This window comes from Myotis brandtii, unplaced genomic scaffold (assembly GCF_000412655.1).
Source record: "Myotis brandtii unplaced genomic scaffold, ASM41265v1 scaffold84, whole genome shotgun sequence".
Classification (NCBI taxonomy): Eukaryota; Metazoa; Chordata; class Mammalia; order Chiroptera; family Vespertilionidae; genus Myotis; species Myotis brandtii.
Window position 1 is genome coordinate 5,488,683 of NW_005371410.1, and position 12,576 is coordinate 5,501,258.

General features: G+C 38.6%; 1 protein-coding gene and 1 pseudogene across 5 annotated transcripts in view; both read left to right on the forward strand.

Annotated features, from left to right (window-relative positions):
• Positions 1-3,714: 3,714 nt before the first annotated feature.
• The window catches only part of USP34 (ubiquitin specific peptidase 34), a 203,004-nt gene continuing 194,142 nt past the window's right edge, over positions 3,715-12,576 (forward strand). For 4 of the 5 annotated variants that reach the window (XM_005884578.2, XM_014532014.1, XM_014532017.1 and 1 more), the window contains exons 1-2: positions 3,717-3,787; positions 4,113-4,200. In XM_005884578.2, coding sequence (XP_005884640.2) covers positions 3,772-3,787; positions 4,113-4,200 — 104 coding nt within the window. In that variant the 5' untranslated portion in view covers positions 3,717-3,771. Of the gene's footprint in view, positions 3,788-4,112; positions 4,201-12,576 lie in introns of all 5 variants that reach the window. The other variant, XM_014532016.1, reaches the window with a different exon arrangement.
• LOC102254865 lies at positions 5,604-6,776 on the forward strand (annotated as a pseudogene).

Below are 12,576 nucleotides of genomic sequence, written 5' to 3' on the forward strand. Positions count from 1 at the left end.
GGAATCAACAGGGCGGAGCAAGCAGCTATGGCTGCTCCTCAGTCCTGCCCTAAGAGGCCCCACTTCTCACTGTCCTGGCAATGGCTGCAAACACCTCTGAGAGAAAGCTGCCCTCGAGTTTTGACCGATGCCAGACAGTCTAGTTTCTCCCCGTATGAGTCTGGGTCCTCAGAGGCTCGCCCAGAACTGGAGTTCAGAGCAGTCGGGAGCTTGAGATTCCCTCCCGATTGAAAAAGACAACCTGCCAGCCCTTTCCACGTGCGCTGCGTCCTCAGCTGCCAGCTCTTTCCGAGTGGGCCGTGTCCTCAGCTGCCAGCCCTTTCCGTGTGCGCTTCGTACCTCTGCACTTTACTTCCGTACCTCCTCTGAGTCTCAGTGTGCTTTTCTCTTTCCTTCTAGTTGTAGAATTTCCACTCAGCCAGCCTTCCTGTGGTTCTGGATGATGTCCGTTTTGTCTTTTAGTTGTATTTTTGAAGTGGTTGTGCGAGGCAGCAATCTCTGGTGTTTACCGATGCCTCCATCTTGGTTTCTCCGAGTTGCTGTTTTTATATATGAATATTGGCCACCTTACTGACGGACTTTGAGAAAGATATACCTTGTGTCAGCTCTGTTAGGGATTGAGGCTTTTTCAGGCTTTTCTATGGATATACCTCCTCCTCATTTCTTATACACCCTTGGAGGGAATTCTTAAGATTGTATGCCTTCTCTATATCATGCAAAGCTGGGTTGAGTGCTGGCAGCCTCTGATTTGCTTTCCCTACGATGGTGCTGAATTTTTAAGTTTTTGTGCTTTTTCCCACTTCCCTAGAGTTGGGACCCTTTCTGTACCTACCCAGTAGCTGTCTGCAAGTGCTTGCTCATGTTGCTCTTAGGAGTGCACCGGTGGTGCCAACCATGGGATGGGACTGTGTCTACCGCAGTGCTTTTCAACCAGTGTGTTGAAAGAATTTTTAAAACCTGACTATTTAGTCAGGGGCACTGACCTTTTTTCTCTTAGATTGTCAAAGAAAAAATGAGAACAGCCAACACAATAGCCTTCAGGTGTGAATGAATCACAATTACAACTATTTTTTGTCAGATTGGCAAAAAATATTGTATGTTTTTTGGTGTGCCACAGAATTTTAGTAGTTTATGTGTGCCATGAGATAAAAAAGGCTGAAAATCGCTGGTTTAAATGAGCAATCATATTGTTATTTCTTGATGCATATTTTCAACTGTTGAGTTCCTCCTATGGAAGGTCTATTGGTCTTTTGACTTCTATGGAAGGAAGAGGATTAGCTGTTTTTTTTTTTTGTTTGTTTTTACTCTTGCCATGCCTTTCCAATTGTTTTTGAATTAATACTGTGTATTTGTTACTGGGACTATGTACATATTATTCACTGCTAAGCCAGTAGTTACACTTTTTGATTTACATCATTTCTTTCATCCCTATATTTAGTAGTTGCCAAGTTTATATGCATGTGTGTTGAGTTTCTGTAAGCATTTATTATAATTCCTCTAAAAGAGTAAAACTCGTTTTTAGATAAATCAAATGTAAATTATATGTTTAGTTTCCCCATTGCAGAACCATCTTACTTAGAGCCCTTTTATTCTCTTTCTCCTGTCTTTTTTTAAAAAAATATATTTTTTATTGATTTCAGAGTGAAAGGGAGAGGGAGAGATATAAACATCAATAATGAGAGTCAGCCCTAGCTGGTTTGGCTCACTGGATAGAGCATGGGCCTGGAGACTGAAGGGTCCCAGGTTTGATTCTGGTCAAGGGCATGTACCTTGGTTGCAGGCACATCCCCAGTAGGGGGTGTGCGGGAGGCAGCTGATCGATGTTTCTAACTCTCTATCCCTCTCCCTTCCTCTCTGTAAAAAAGCAATAAAATATTAAAAAAAAATAATGAGAGTCATTGATCGGCTGCCTCTTGGACGCCTCACATGGGGATTGAGCCTGCAACCTGGGCATATGTTCCATCTGGGAATTGATCCGTTACCTCCTCATTCATAGGTTGACGTTCAACCATTGAGCCACAAGTGTTCTTGGGGTCTGTGCACAGTGTTCCTCCTTGTATCTTCCTATTATCCTGGAGATTTTCTTTAAACATCAACTTTACCTAGAATGCTTTAATCTCTCTGTTTTACTCTTTTTAATGTCTGAATTCTTAACATTCTAGTCTTTGTCTAAAAATCACCTCTTTAGAGAATTTCATCCTGACTTCCCATTCTAAGGTGGGTTATGCTTATTTGGTACATAATAATAGCCTTGTTGGTTTCTTATTGGTATTTATCACAATATGTATGAGTATTATTTATTTACATATTTATGTTCTTCCTTTTCTTGGCTAGACTAAGTTCCATGGGGTGGGGATTGTTGCTATTTCATTCATTATTGTCTATGGCATACATAGTGCTCAACAAGTATTAATGTACTAGAGGCCTGGTGCATGAATTTGTGCACAGGTGGGGTCCCTCGGCCTGGTTGGCGATTGGGGCTGTAGGAGGTTGGCTGGGGGGGGGGGGGGGGTGTGGAGAGGGAAGGGACCAATTGGGGCCATCAGGGCTGGCCAGTGAGGGTAGGGGCTGTGGGAGGTTGGCCTGCTAGGGGGAGGGGCTGCGGGAGGTGGCTGTGCGAGTGCACTGACCACCAGGGGGCAGCTTCTGCATTGAGCGTCTGCCCCCTGGTGATCAGTGCGCATCATAGTGACCTGTCGTTCCGTCGTTCTGTTGCTTAGGCTTTCATATATGTAGATATATGATGACTTCTAGACACGGTGGAGATTTAAATGCCATGCGTTATGTTATCTTGGACTTTGTTTAACATGAAGTTGTCAAACTATGCCCATCATGCCAAACCTGGCCAGTTGGTTTTTTTGTAACATGGTCATACTCATTTGTTTACATATTGTCTGTCACTGCTTTCAAGGTACAGTGGCAGAGCTGCCTAGTTGTGAAAGAGACTTGGTGGCCTGCAGACCTAAAATATTCCCTTTCTGGCCCTTTATAGAACATTTTGGTGATCTCTGAATTTTTAAAAAATATATATTTTTATTGATTTCAGACAGGAAGGGAAAGGGAGGGAGAGGTAGAAACATCAACGATGAAAGAGAATCATTGATCGGCTGCCTCCTGCATGCCCCCACTGGGGATTGAGCCCACACCTGGGCATGTGCCCTGACTGGGAATCGGACCCATGACCTCCTGGTTCACAGGTTGATGCTCAACCGCTGAGCCACTCCAGCTGGGCTGATCTCTGATTTTATACAAACATTGTACATTAAAAGACTTTACTGGACTATTAGATTTAACTTTAGGTTCCTTTTGTTGTAGTAGTAGTAGTAGTAGTAGTAATAGTAGTAATAGTAATAGTAGTACATATTGTATATGAAATGCCAATATGTCAGTCAGGGAATTGAAGAGGGAATTTAATAAAGAGAAGTAATTAAATAGATGTTGAAGGTTTAAAGAGCAAAGGAACCCAGAGGACACCCAGAAAATGATGATGACTGCAGGAAACATCCATTCTCCCTTAAGGCTGGAGAAACAAAGGAAAGACGGTTGTCTAGGACTTCAGGGAAGGGATGCGGCCTGCCTAATCCTGGTACTTCTAAGAGAGTGGTACCATGAGATAGGTTCTTAGAATCTGGAGCCTGACTGGAATCAATGCTGCTGCTGAGTGTTGCTTTCAGATATAGCAAGCTAAAGAGTCCTTGGTCTCTATCTTCCAGTCTTTTTCTAGTGTTGTGTAGGCACTGGAGGAAGATCTTAACAGGAAGCCAGCTGGAAATGAAAAATGTAACTTGTAACAGTCCCAGCCCCAGCCCCAGCATCACAAAACAGAGAATTGAAGGGTGGATTTGAAGTTGAGAGACAATACCAGAATAATTGCAAAATGTCTTCTTTTTTTCCCACTCAGAATTACATATATTGAAAATCTGTTAAGCTCAAATTAGTCATTAATTAAATAAACAAACCAAGATTTACTTGGTGAAAGCAAAAAATAAAAAGTCACCTGAAATATTTACATTTCTAAACTAGGCTTTTTAAAAAAAATGCAATATTGGCTTTAACATTGGTTTAGCATTATTTATTCATAATTAAACATTTTCTTTTCTACTTTATTTTAGTATCAGATATAGAAGGTGGTGATGGACTGCAGCTCAGAAAGGAACATACTCTCAGAATATTTGCTTACATCAATTCCTGGACACAGAGGTATGTATTCTTAAGTATGTTGAAGACTACTTTGTGATTTGTATATTAAATTTGCTTTGTCATCAAGTTTTCCTTTTAGGATATTGGGTTATATACCTTTAGTCATAAAATGACAATTTATCAATATTTATTAAATATCTTCTTTCTTACTCATGGTCTTGTTTTTAAAACATTAAAAATAAAAATTCATTTTTTCTTTAACCCCGTTTTTCATTATTAACACATGTGGATGTGGTCAAAATTCTAAAAATTATTTTGAGATATTAAAAAATTGTTATGGCATAGCTAAAGACCTATAACAAACTTAATCCTTAAAAAAAAAATCACTAATGTGATAGATGACACTTTGACCCTTCTGGAAGCCACTTGCTATTTGTTCCTTTCCTATTATGCATACTAGATCCATTTAAAAATAATACATATAATGAAAAATATAGTGAATAAAACTTTAGGGAACACAATAATTAAAATAACCAAACTTTGTTTCAAGTATTTGCAAATTTTTGTTCAACATGATTTTAATTGGTTATGGCTAAATATTGTTTTCTCATGTGTGCCTATCCTGTTTAAACTTCTTGGTTCTTGTAAAATTTTTATGGGTAGAGAATATTTGAGGTACTGTGTGTGCAATGATTAATGAACATATTAAATGCAGTGATAACATAAATGAACATCCTGAGGTACACAGAGTAGCTGATGATAGTTTATCAGAATAGTTTAATTTCAAAAAAGCATTTCCTGTGCAAAAAATACCTTTTCCATCTTTTTTTTCTTTTGTCAATAAAATTGGCAAAAAAGATTGTAGATTTTAGTTATTTAAAATTTATGTGTTGTCACTATTGGCATCTCTTCTGAGTCTCAACCTGAAATTTTTTTTGACTTAAGTTTAGCAATGGTTGTTGTTCCTTTCATTATGGGTAAAATAGATGATTGGATATCTTATAATACTAATATATTAATGCATTAAAATTCACATTAATAGCAAAAGGATTTGAAATGTCATTATTTGAGTCAGAATTTTGAATTTTTTGTCACTATATTTAGGTGGCAACATGTGATACTAGGATAAAACCATACTTTTAATTTCAGGATTTATAGTGTGCCATGAAATTCAGAGAAATGATATTTTACTAACATCTCACCACTGATTATTGGTGGAGCTGGGTAGGAGTTACATTTTTGCATTTGTAGTCCACTTTTATCTTAGATGTTTACTCTTAATCCCTGTATCAGGAATTTTTAGCCTGAAGTCTATGGATAGGAATTATAAAGGAAATTTTGATATGCACAATTTTAGACATTAATTTGTAGGTTTCATCAGAATATCAAAGTGTTTGTCCCAAACTGTTAGAGATGCTCTCTGCCTTTATCTCATTCTGCTCCAGCATGTAGTGGTTAAGAGTATGGCTTTGGAGCTACATAGAAGTGGATTCCAGTCCTCCTTTATCACATGTGTACTGGATGATTGTGACAAATTCAATAGCTTCTGTAAGCTGTAAGCTCCTCCCCATTTGTGAAATGGTAATAATAAAGCAAATACTATCTTAGGTTGTAAAGAAACAAAGTGCTTAGCATAGTATCTGACGAACTTATTAATAAACCATGTATTTTAGTTAAAACTATTAACGTTTATTTTAGGAAATGAAATATATATTGAAGAGTACATAGCTAAAGCGTGAGAAGTTGAACTGAAAACATAGTTTGTAATGTTTATAATTCTACTTACATGATAAGTTATGAAAAGTTTTTAGCTGGTAGTAAAAAGTACCAAAAAGCAGATGGTTACATTCTATCATGCTGATAGAAGAGAGATAATAAAATAGTTAGGAGCGGCCGAACCTTGGGACCCGGCGCCTGAGCCAAACCCTGCCGGGCTACTGCTGGGCCATATTGTGGCCTTGGGGATAGTCACTCAGGAGATATTAGATATATCTAAGAAATCTACTCCTTGCTTTGTGAACTTCTCCAGGCTACAGCAGATCACAAATATTAAAGCTGAAATCAATCAGAAAAACCTGGAAATTGAACTTCTAAAACTAGAAAAAGATACAGCAGACATTGTTCATCCTTCTTTTTTGGCTCAAAAGTGTCAAACTCTGCAAAGCATGAATAATCATTTGGAAGCAGTGCTAAAAGAGAAGAGGTCCCTCAGGCAAAGACTGTTGAAACCCATGTGCCAGGAAAACCTGCCTATTGAAGCAGTTTATCACAGATACATGGTACATTTGCTGGAGTTGGCAGTGACTTTTATTGAGAGATTAGAAACCCACCTTGAAACAATTAGAAATATTCCTCATTTAGATGCAGATCTAAAGAGAATGAGCAAGGCTTTAGCCAAGATGGATATTTTGGTGACTGAGACAGAAGAACTGGCAGAGAATATACTCAAGTGGCGAGAACAACAAAAGGAAATTTCCTCTTGTATCCCCAAAATATTAGCTGAAGAAAATTATCTTCACAAATGTATTGTAACACCATAATGCCTTCTTTATCTTTACTTCTAAAGTTTATGTCCAAACTATTAATGCCAAATGATACAACTTGTTCAATTAAGCAAAAATGGTTTCTTTTTGCTTAATTGTTGGATCACAGTGCTTTGTGCTAAAATTTTTTGCCTATTCTCCTGTTCTTATTCCCACCCATATCACCCAGTTTCTTTTTTGGGCATCAGAAAAATATTGTTGCCTATATTAAGACTAAAAGCCTGGTGCACGAAATTCAGGCATGGGTGCAGTCCCTAGGCCTGGCTGGTGATCGAAGCACTGGTCGCAGTCTGCAGGGTGGTTGGTGGGGTGATTGGGTCCTGCTTTCACCCGCCTTGTCCTGCCACTGCCTGCTCACCTGCTCCACCATCCCGCCATGGACCCGCTCTCGCTGGGGCCCACCGAGGCTGGCAGCACCTCCACTGCCACCTGCTGCCAATGCCCCGTTGCCGACGCCCACCATGTTCCATGCCGCCCCCTGGTGGTCAGCACATGGTCAAACTCCTGGTCGAGGGGCAATGCATATTATGCTTTTATTATAGAGGATTGTGAGTAAATGGCTACTCATAAAGCAGTTATTCTACAAGAGAGATTTTAAATTTGGGGGCCCATGACAGTGGAAGCCCATAAATATACCTTAGTGCATTAATGAACCCATGGCATTTGATATAAAATGTTCTTTATAGGTTTTCTGAGAGGAAAGTGATAACAGCTTTCATAAGATTATCAGTGGTCAAGAATAATTTTTTTAATGTATTGAATATAGGTAAAATAATTTCTGCTTAAAAACAGTATGTTAAGAATTTAATAATTTATAAGCATCACAAACATTTTAATGTTTTATATTTTTTTTAAAAGATGTAAACTCCTGTTTAAAAGATACACTTATAAAAATCAGAAAAGTACAGGAAATCAGAGTTTGAAAAAGCACGCCGCCATCCAGAGTAAAAACTAACTTTTTGTTTTGTTTTGTCTAACGTAGGTATGAGATTGTGAACAGTACAGTTTAAAATTTTACAAAATGTGATTTTACTACATGTCTGTTGGATAATCTGATTTTTCACATATAGTCTACTGTGATCAATCTCTGCATGTCATCAAATATTTATGTTAGCATTTTACATTATTGTATAGCAGCCCAGCCAATGTGGCTCAATGGTTGAACCATGCACCAGGAGGTCACTGTTTCGATTCACCATTGACCTTTGCACCAGGAGTTCTCTGGTTTGATTCCCCATCAGGACACATGTCCAGATTGTGGGCCATGCAGGAGGCAGCTGATCAATGTTGATGTTTCTCTCTCTGTGAAATTAATAAAAACATATTAAAGTTAATTACTGTATAGCAGTCATACAACTGCCACTCCTTTGTCTTGTTTGCAAGATCAGGAAAGTTATGTATGTTGGTTTAACTGTTAACAGATTATCATTATTTAATTTTATTAATATTGTAATTGGGAATGGTATGAAAGGAAAACTAATTCAGAGAATGGGAAGAGCAGATTATGGGAATAAACTAAATATACAAAAGAGCGTGCAAGGGTCTGAAAGGAATATCATGGTTGACAAATGCATTGATAACATAAAGCATAATCCTTCATGTTGGAAGTGTTGCTAGTTTTTTTTTTACTTGTTCAATGCTTATTATAAAACAGGCTTAGGTTTATATCTTGTAAATTTTATTTTCCTTAGCAGGCAGTCAAGGCTCTTTGTTGTCTCCTACTTACCTACTTTTTAACTATTTCAAAAATTCTCTTCTAAAAGAATTCTGGGTCCCGGCTAAGATGAGGTTCTGTCAGATCTTTATATTTTCATTATAAAAATTACAACATTCATACCTGTCATTTGTGCTTAAGTGTTTGAGGCAACTGCTTTTATTTTTCATTGTTCTAATAAAATTTTCATTTTATTTTATTTAATATGTCTTTATTGATTTTAAGACAGGAAAGGAGAACTAGAGAGAGATAGAAACATCAATGAGAAAGAAACATTGGCTGCCTCCTGCATGACCCCACTGAGGATCAGGCTCCCAACTCGGACATATGCCCTGACTGGGAATTGAACCAATGACCTTTTTGTTCATGGTTCAGTGCTCAACCACTGAACCACCTGCTGGGCTAAACTTTATTTTTTAAAACGGTTTTGGAAGCTGTTGCTTTTGCATAGGTTAATGTGTGTTCTCCACTGCTTAAGGCTCTTTTATTTTGGCATTAAAAAATTTGACCAGTGGGATATTGATATTGACTGTTTAAAATAGTGTTTTTCAGAAATTAGCTCATAAATAAAATAACTTTTATTGAGGTTGACTTCTGTGGATCAATAATACTTGCATGTATTCAGCTGCACCACGCCAGGGAAAACGTTAGGTCCATTGTTTTTTATTTTTAAACTAGAGGTCCGGTGCACGAAATTTGTGCATGGGTAGGGTCCCTAGGCCTGGCCAGTGATCGGGGCCGATCGGGGCCTTCCAGCTGGGGCCTTCCTTCCCTGGCTACCAGCCAGGGCCTTCCTTCGTTCCATGCCGTCCCCTGGTGGTCAGCGCATGTCATAGTGAGTGATAGAACTCCCGGTTGAACTCCTGAGGGGACACTTTGTATATTAGCCTTTCATGTATATAATATACATTAAAATTAAACTAAATTTTTATCTTTTATTTTGCCCTTGACCAGAATCGAACCTGGGACCCTTCAGTCCGCAGGCCAAGGGTCTATCCACTGACGCTCTATCCACTGAGCCAAACTGGTTAGGGCAAAAATAGTTTTTTGTTTTTAAATATATTTCTTTGTTGATTTCAGAGAGGAAGGGAGAAGGAGAGAGAGATGGACACATCAATGATGAGAGAGAATCATTGATTGGCTGCCTCCTGTACGCCCCCTACTGGGGATCGAGCCCGCAACCCAGGCATGTGCCCTTGGCCAGAATTGAACCTGAGACTCCTCAGTCCGCAGGCTGACGCTCTATCCACTGAGCCAAGTCAGCTAGGGCTAAACTAAATTTTTAAATCCTCAACCGAGGAGATGTTTTTATTGATTTTTAGAGAGAGCAAGAGAGAAACATCCATGAGAGAGAGAAACATTGATTGGCTACCTCTCTCATGTGCCTGACTGGGAATTGAACATACAGCCTAGGCATGTGCCCTGACCAGGAATTGAACTTGCAAATTTTTAGTGCATGGGACAGTGCTCCAATAAAATGAGCCAATGGCCAGGGGTATCCATTAGGATATTTGTTGTTAGATGGAATTATAGAATGCAGGTTAAAAATAATTTAATTTTGATATGTAGGTTTCTTATGATTATTTAGTTACTATTTTTTATTTTATTAATTGAAGCTATGTATTTTATGGTAGACATTTAGAAATTTTTATTACACATTTTCAAAAATATGTCTTTATTAATTTCAGAGAGGAAGGGGGAGGAAGAGAGAGGGAGAAACATCAATGATGAGAGGAAATCATTGATTGGATGCCTCCTGCACACCCCCTACTGGGGATCGAGCCCGCAACCTGGACATGTGCCCTTGGAGGGAATCAAACCCCAGACCCTTCAATCCGCAGGCTGACGCTCTATCCACTGAGTCAAACAAGCTAGGGCTCATTGCACATTTTTTTTTTAAAATATATTTTATTGATTTTTTACAGAGAGGAAGGGAGAGAGATAGAGAGTTAGAAACATCGATGAGAGAGAAACATCGATCAGCTGCCTCCTGCACATCTCCTACTGGGGATGTGCCCGCAACCCAGGTACATGCCCTTGACCGGAATTCAGTCCGCAGGCCGACGCTCTATCCACTGAGCCAAACCGGTTTCGGCCTCATTGCACATTTTTAAATGTAAGCATACTCCACCTAGGTGGGCAGAATATAACTCTTAAGTATAGGCTGGTTGATCTTAGGGTGGTAAAAATAGGGGTAGGATTGAGAATAACATAAGCTCAGATAGTGGAAGGGTATGAATGATAGAGTATATAAATGCAAAGTAATTGGTGTATAAATTAATAGGAAAAGCCTGTCTTTTAAAAAAAGTCAATGTTTTTCTATTTCCTCAGCCCCATTTTTATTTTCAACTCTTTCAGATGTTGGTTTTGATATTAACCTATATATTCTAAAACATTATTTTGGTACTAGAGGCCTGTTGCATGAAAAGATTCGTGCAATAGGCTTTCCCTTCCCCTGGCTGCCGGCACCGGTTTTCCTCTGGCACCCGGGACCCAGGCCTTCACTCTGGCTGGAGCGTGGCAAATAGCAGGCCCGGATGGCGGTGGGGCAGTTGGGATGGCGCTGTCCCACCCTGCCTGCAGTATGCAAATTAGCTGCCATCTTTGTTGGCGGTTAATTTGCATATCATGCTGATTAGCCAATGGGAGACATAGTGAAGGTATGGTCAATTACCATGTTTGTCTATTATTTTGGTATGACTTCATCTATCAATTTTAGGTGTAATCTATGATATTCCTTTTCTGATATATAAAGAGGTCACCCTTACTCATCCTTTCAATAAAGTTATATTAGTTCTTAGGGTAGTTAAAAAAATAAAAATACTGCTCAGTGAGGAGCCAATAATGGTTCTTAGGTTCATTTTATATCTTTTTTTTTTTTTTAAAATATTCTATTTTTTTTTTTTTTAAATATATTTTATTGATTTTTCACAGAGAGGAAGGGAGAGAGATAGAGAGCTAGAAACATCGATGAGAGAGAAACATCGATCAGCCGCCTCCTGCACATCTCCTACTGGGGATGTGCCCGCAACCCAGGTACATGCCCTTGACCGGAATCGAACCTGGGACCTCTCAGTCTGCAGGCCGACGCTCTATCCACTGAGCCAAACCGGTTTTGGCCATTTTATATCTTAACATGATATAAATTCTTATTTATCTGTTGTCATTTTTTTGGTTTCCTAGAGTTTACTGGTTTTTTCATTTGATTAATTTTCTAGGTGTGGATCACTAATTCTTCCCACACTCTCCAACTTTTCTTAGTACTAATTTTTACATTTTTATAAATCACTATATGATCTATTTTCTTCTTTTCTCTGATCTCCCCAGTCTTCTTTGGCCTTTCCTATTCCAATCTGTATTTATTTCTTACTAGGGTTACTAAACAGCTTTCTTCTCTTCACATCACCTTTGAAATTTCATTTGCTTTTCTGTTGTACTGGATCTCCAGTTTCTGGGATTCCATGTTGTCATCTCTATTGGTTTACTTCTTTGTTTTTTTCTGAGAAGAGTGCATGGGAAGCAAATGTATTTTTAGAGCTTTCAAGGCCTAAAAATGTCTGTTCTACCCTTATTTTTATTGATAACCTGTTGGATACAGATAGCTAGATGGAAAATTGTTTTCTGTCAGGACTTTGAAAATATTGCTGCATTGTATTCTAGATTCCAATATTGCTTTGAAGAAGTACTAGCTATTTTTATTCCTGAGCTTTTCCTTGTAATTCTTCACTCTCCCTGAAAGCTTTTAGGATCTTTGCCCCTCCTTTATTTCAGAAATTTCATGATATGTGTTTTGGTGGGCTTTTAAGTTCTGAAATTAAAATAATCTCATAATTTCCTCACATCTAGATTTTTTACTGTGTCTTCTTGGAATTATATTAGTCAGCTGATTGTACCTCTTTTCCTTCCCATTCTTCCCTTTATCTTTCTTTGTCGACTTTCAGAGAGTTTTCTTTAGTTTTACCTTCTGAACTTTGTGTTGAATTTTACAAATTGCTATAATTTTAATTTATTATTAAATTGTGAATGTTGTATGTGCAAAAGCTATCTATAATAATAAAAGTGTAATATGCTAATTAGACCAAACGTCCTTCCAGATGACCTTCTGGATGAAGCCAGGGCTGCGAGGGAAGCCTGGGTCCCTGGTGCCAGAGGGAAGCTGGTGCTGGCAGCTGGGGGAAG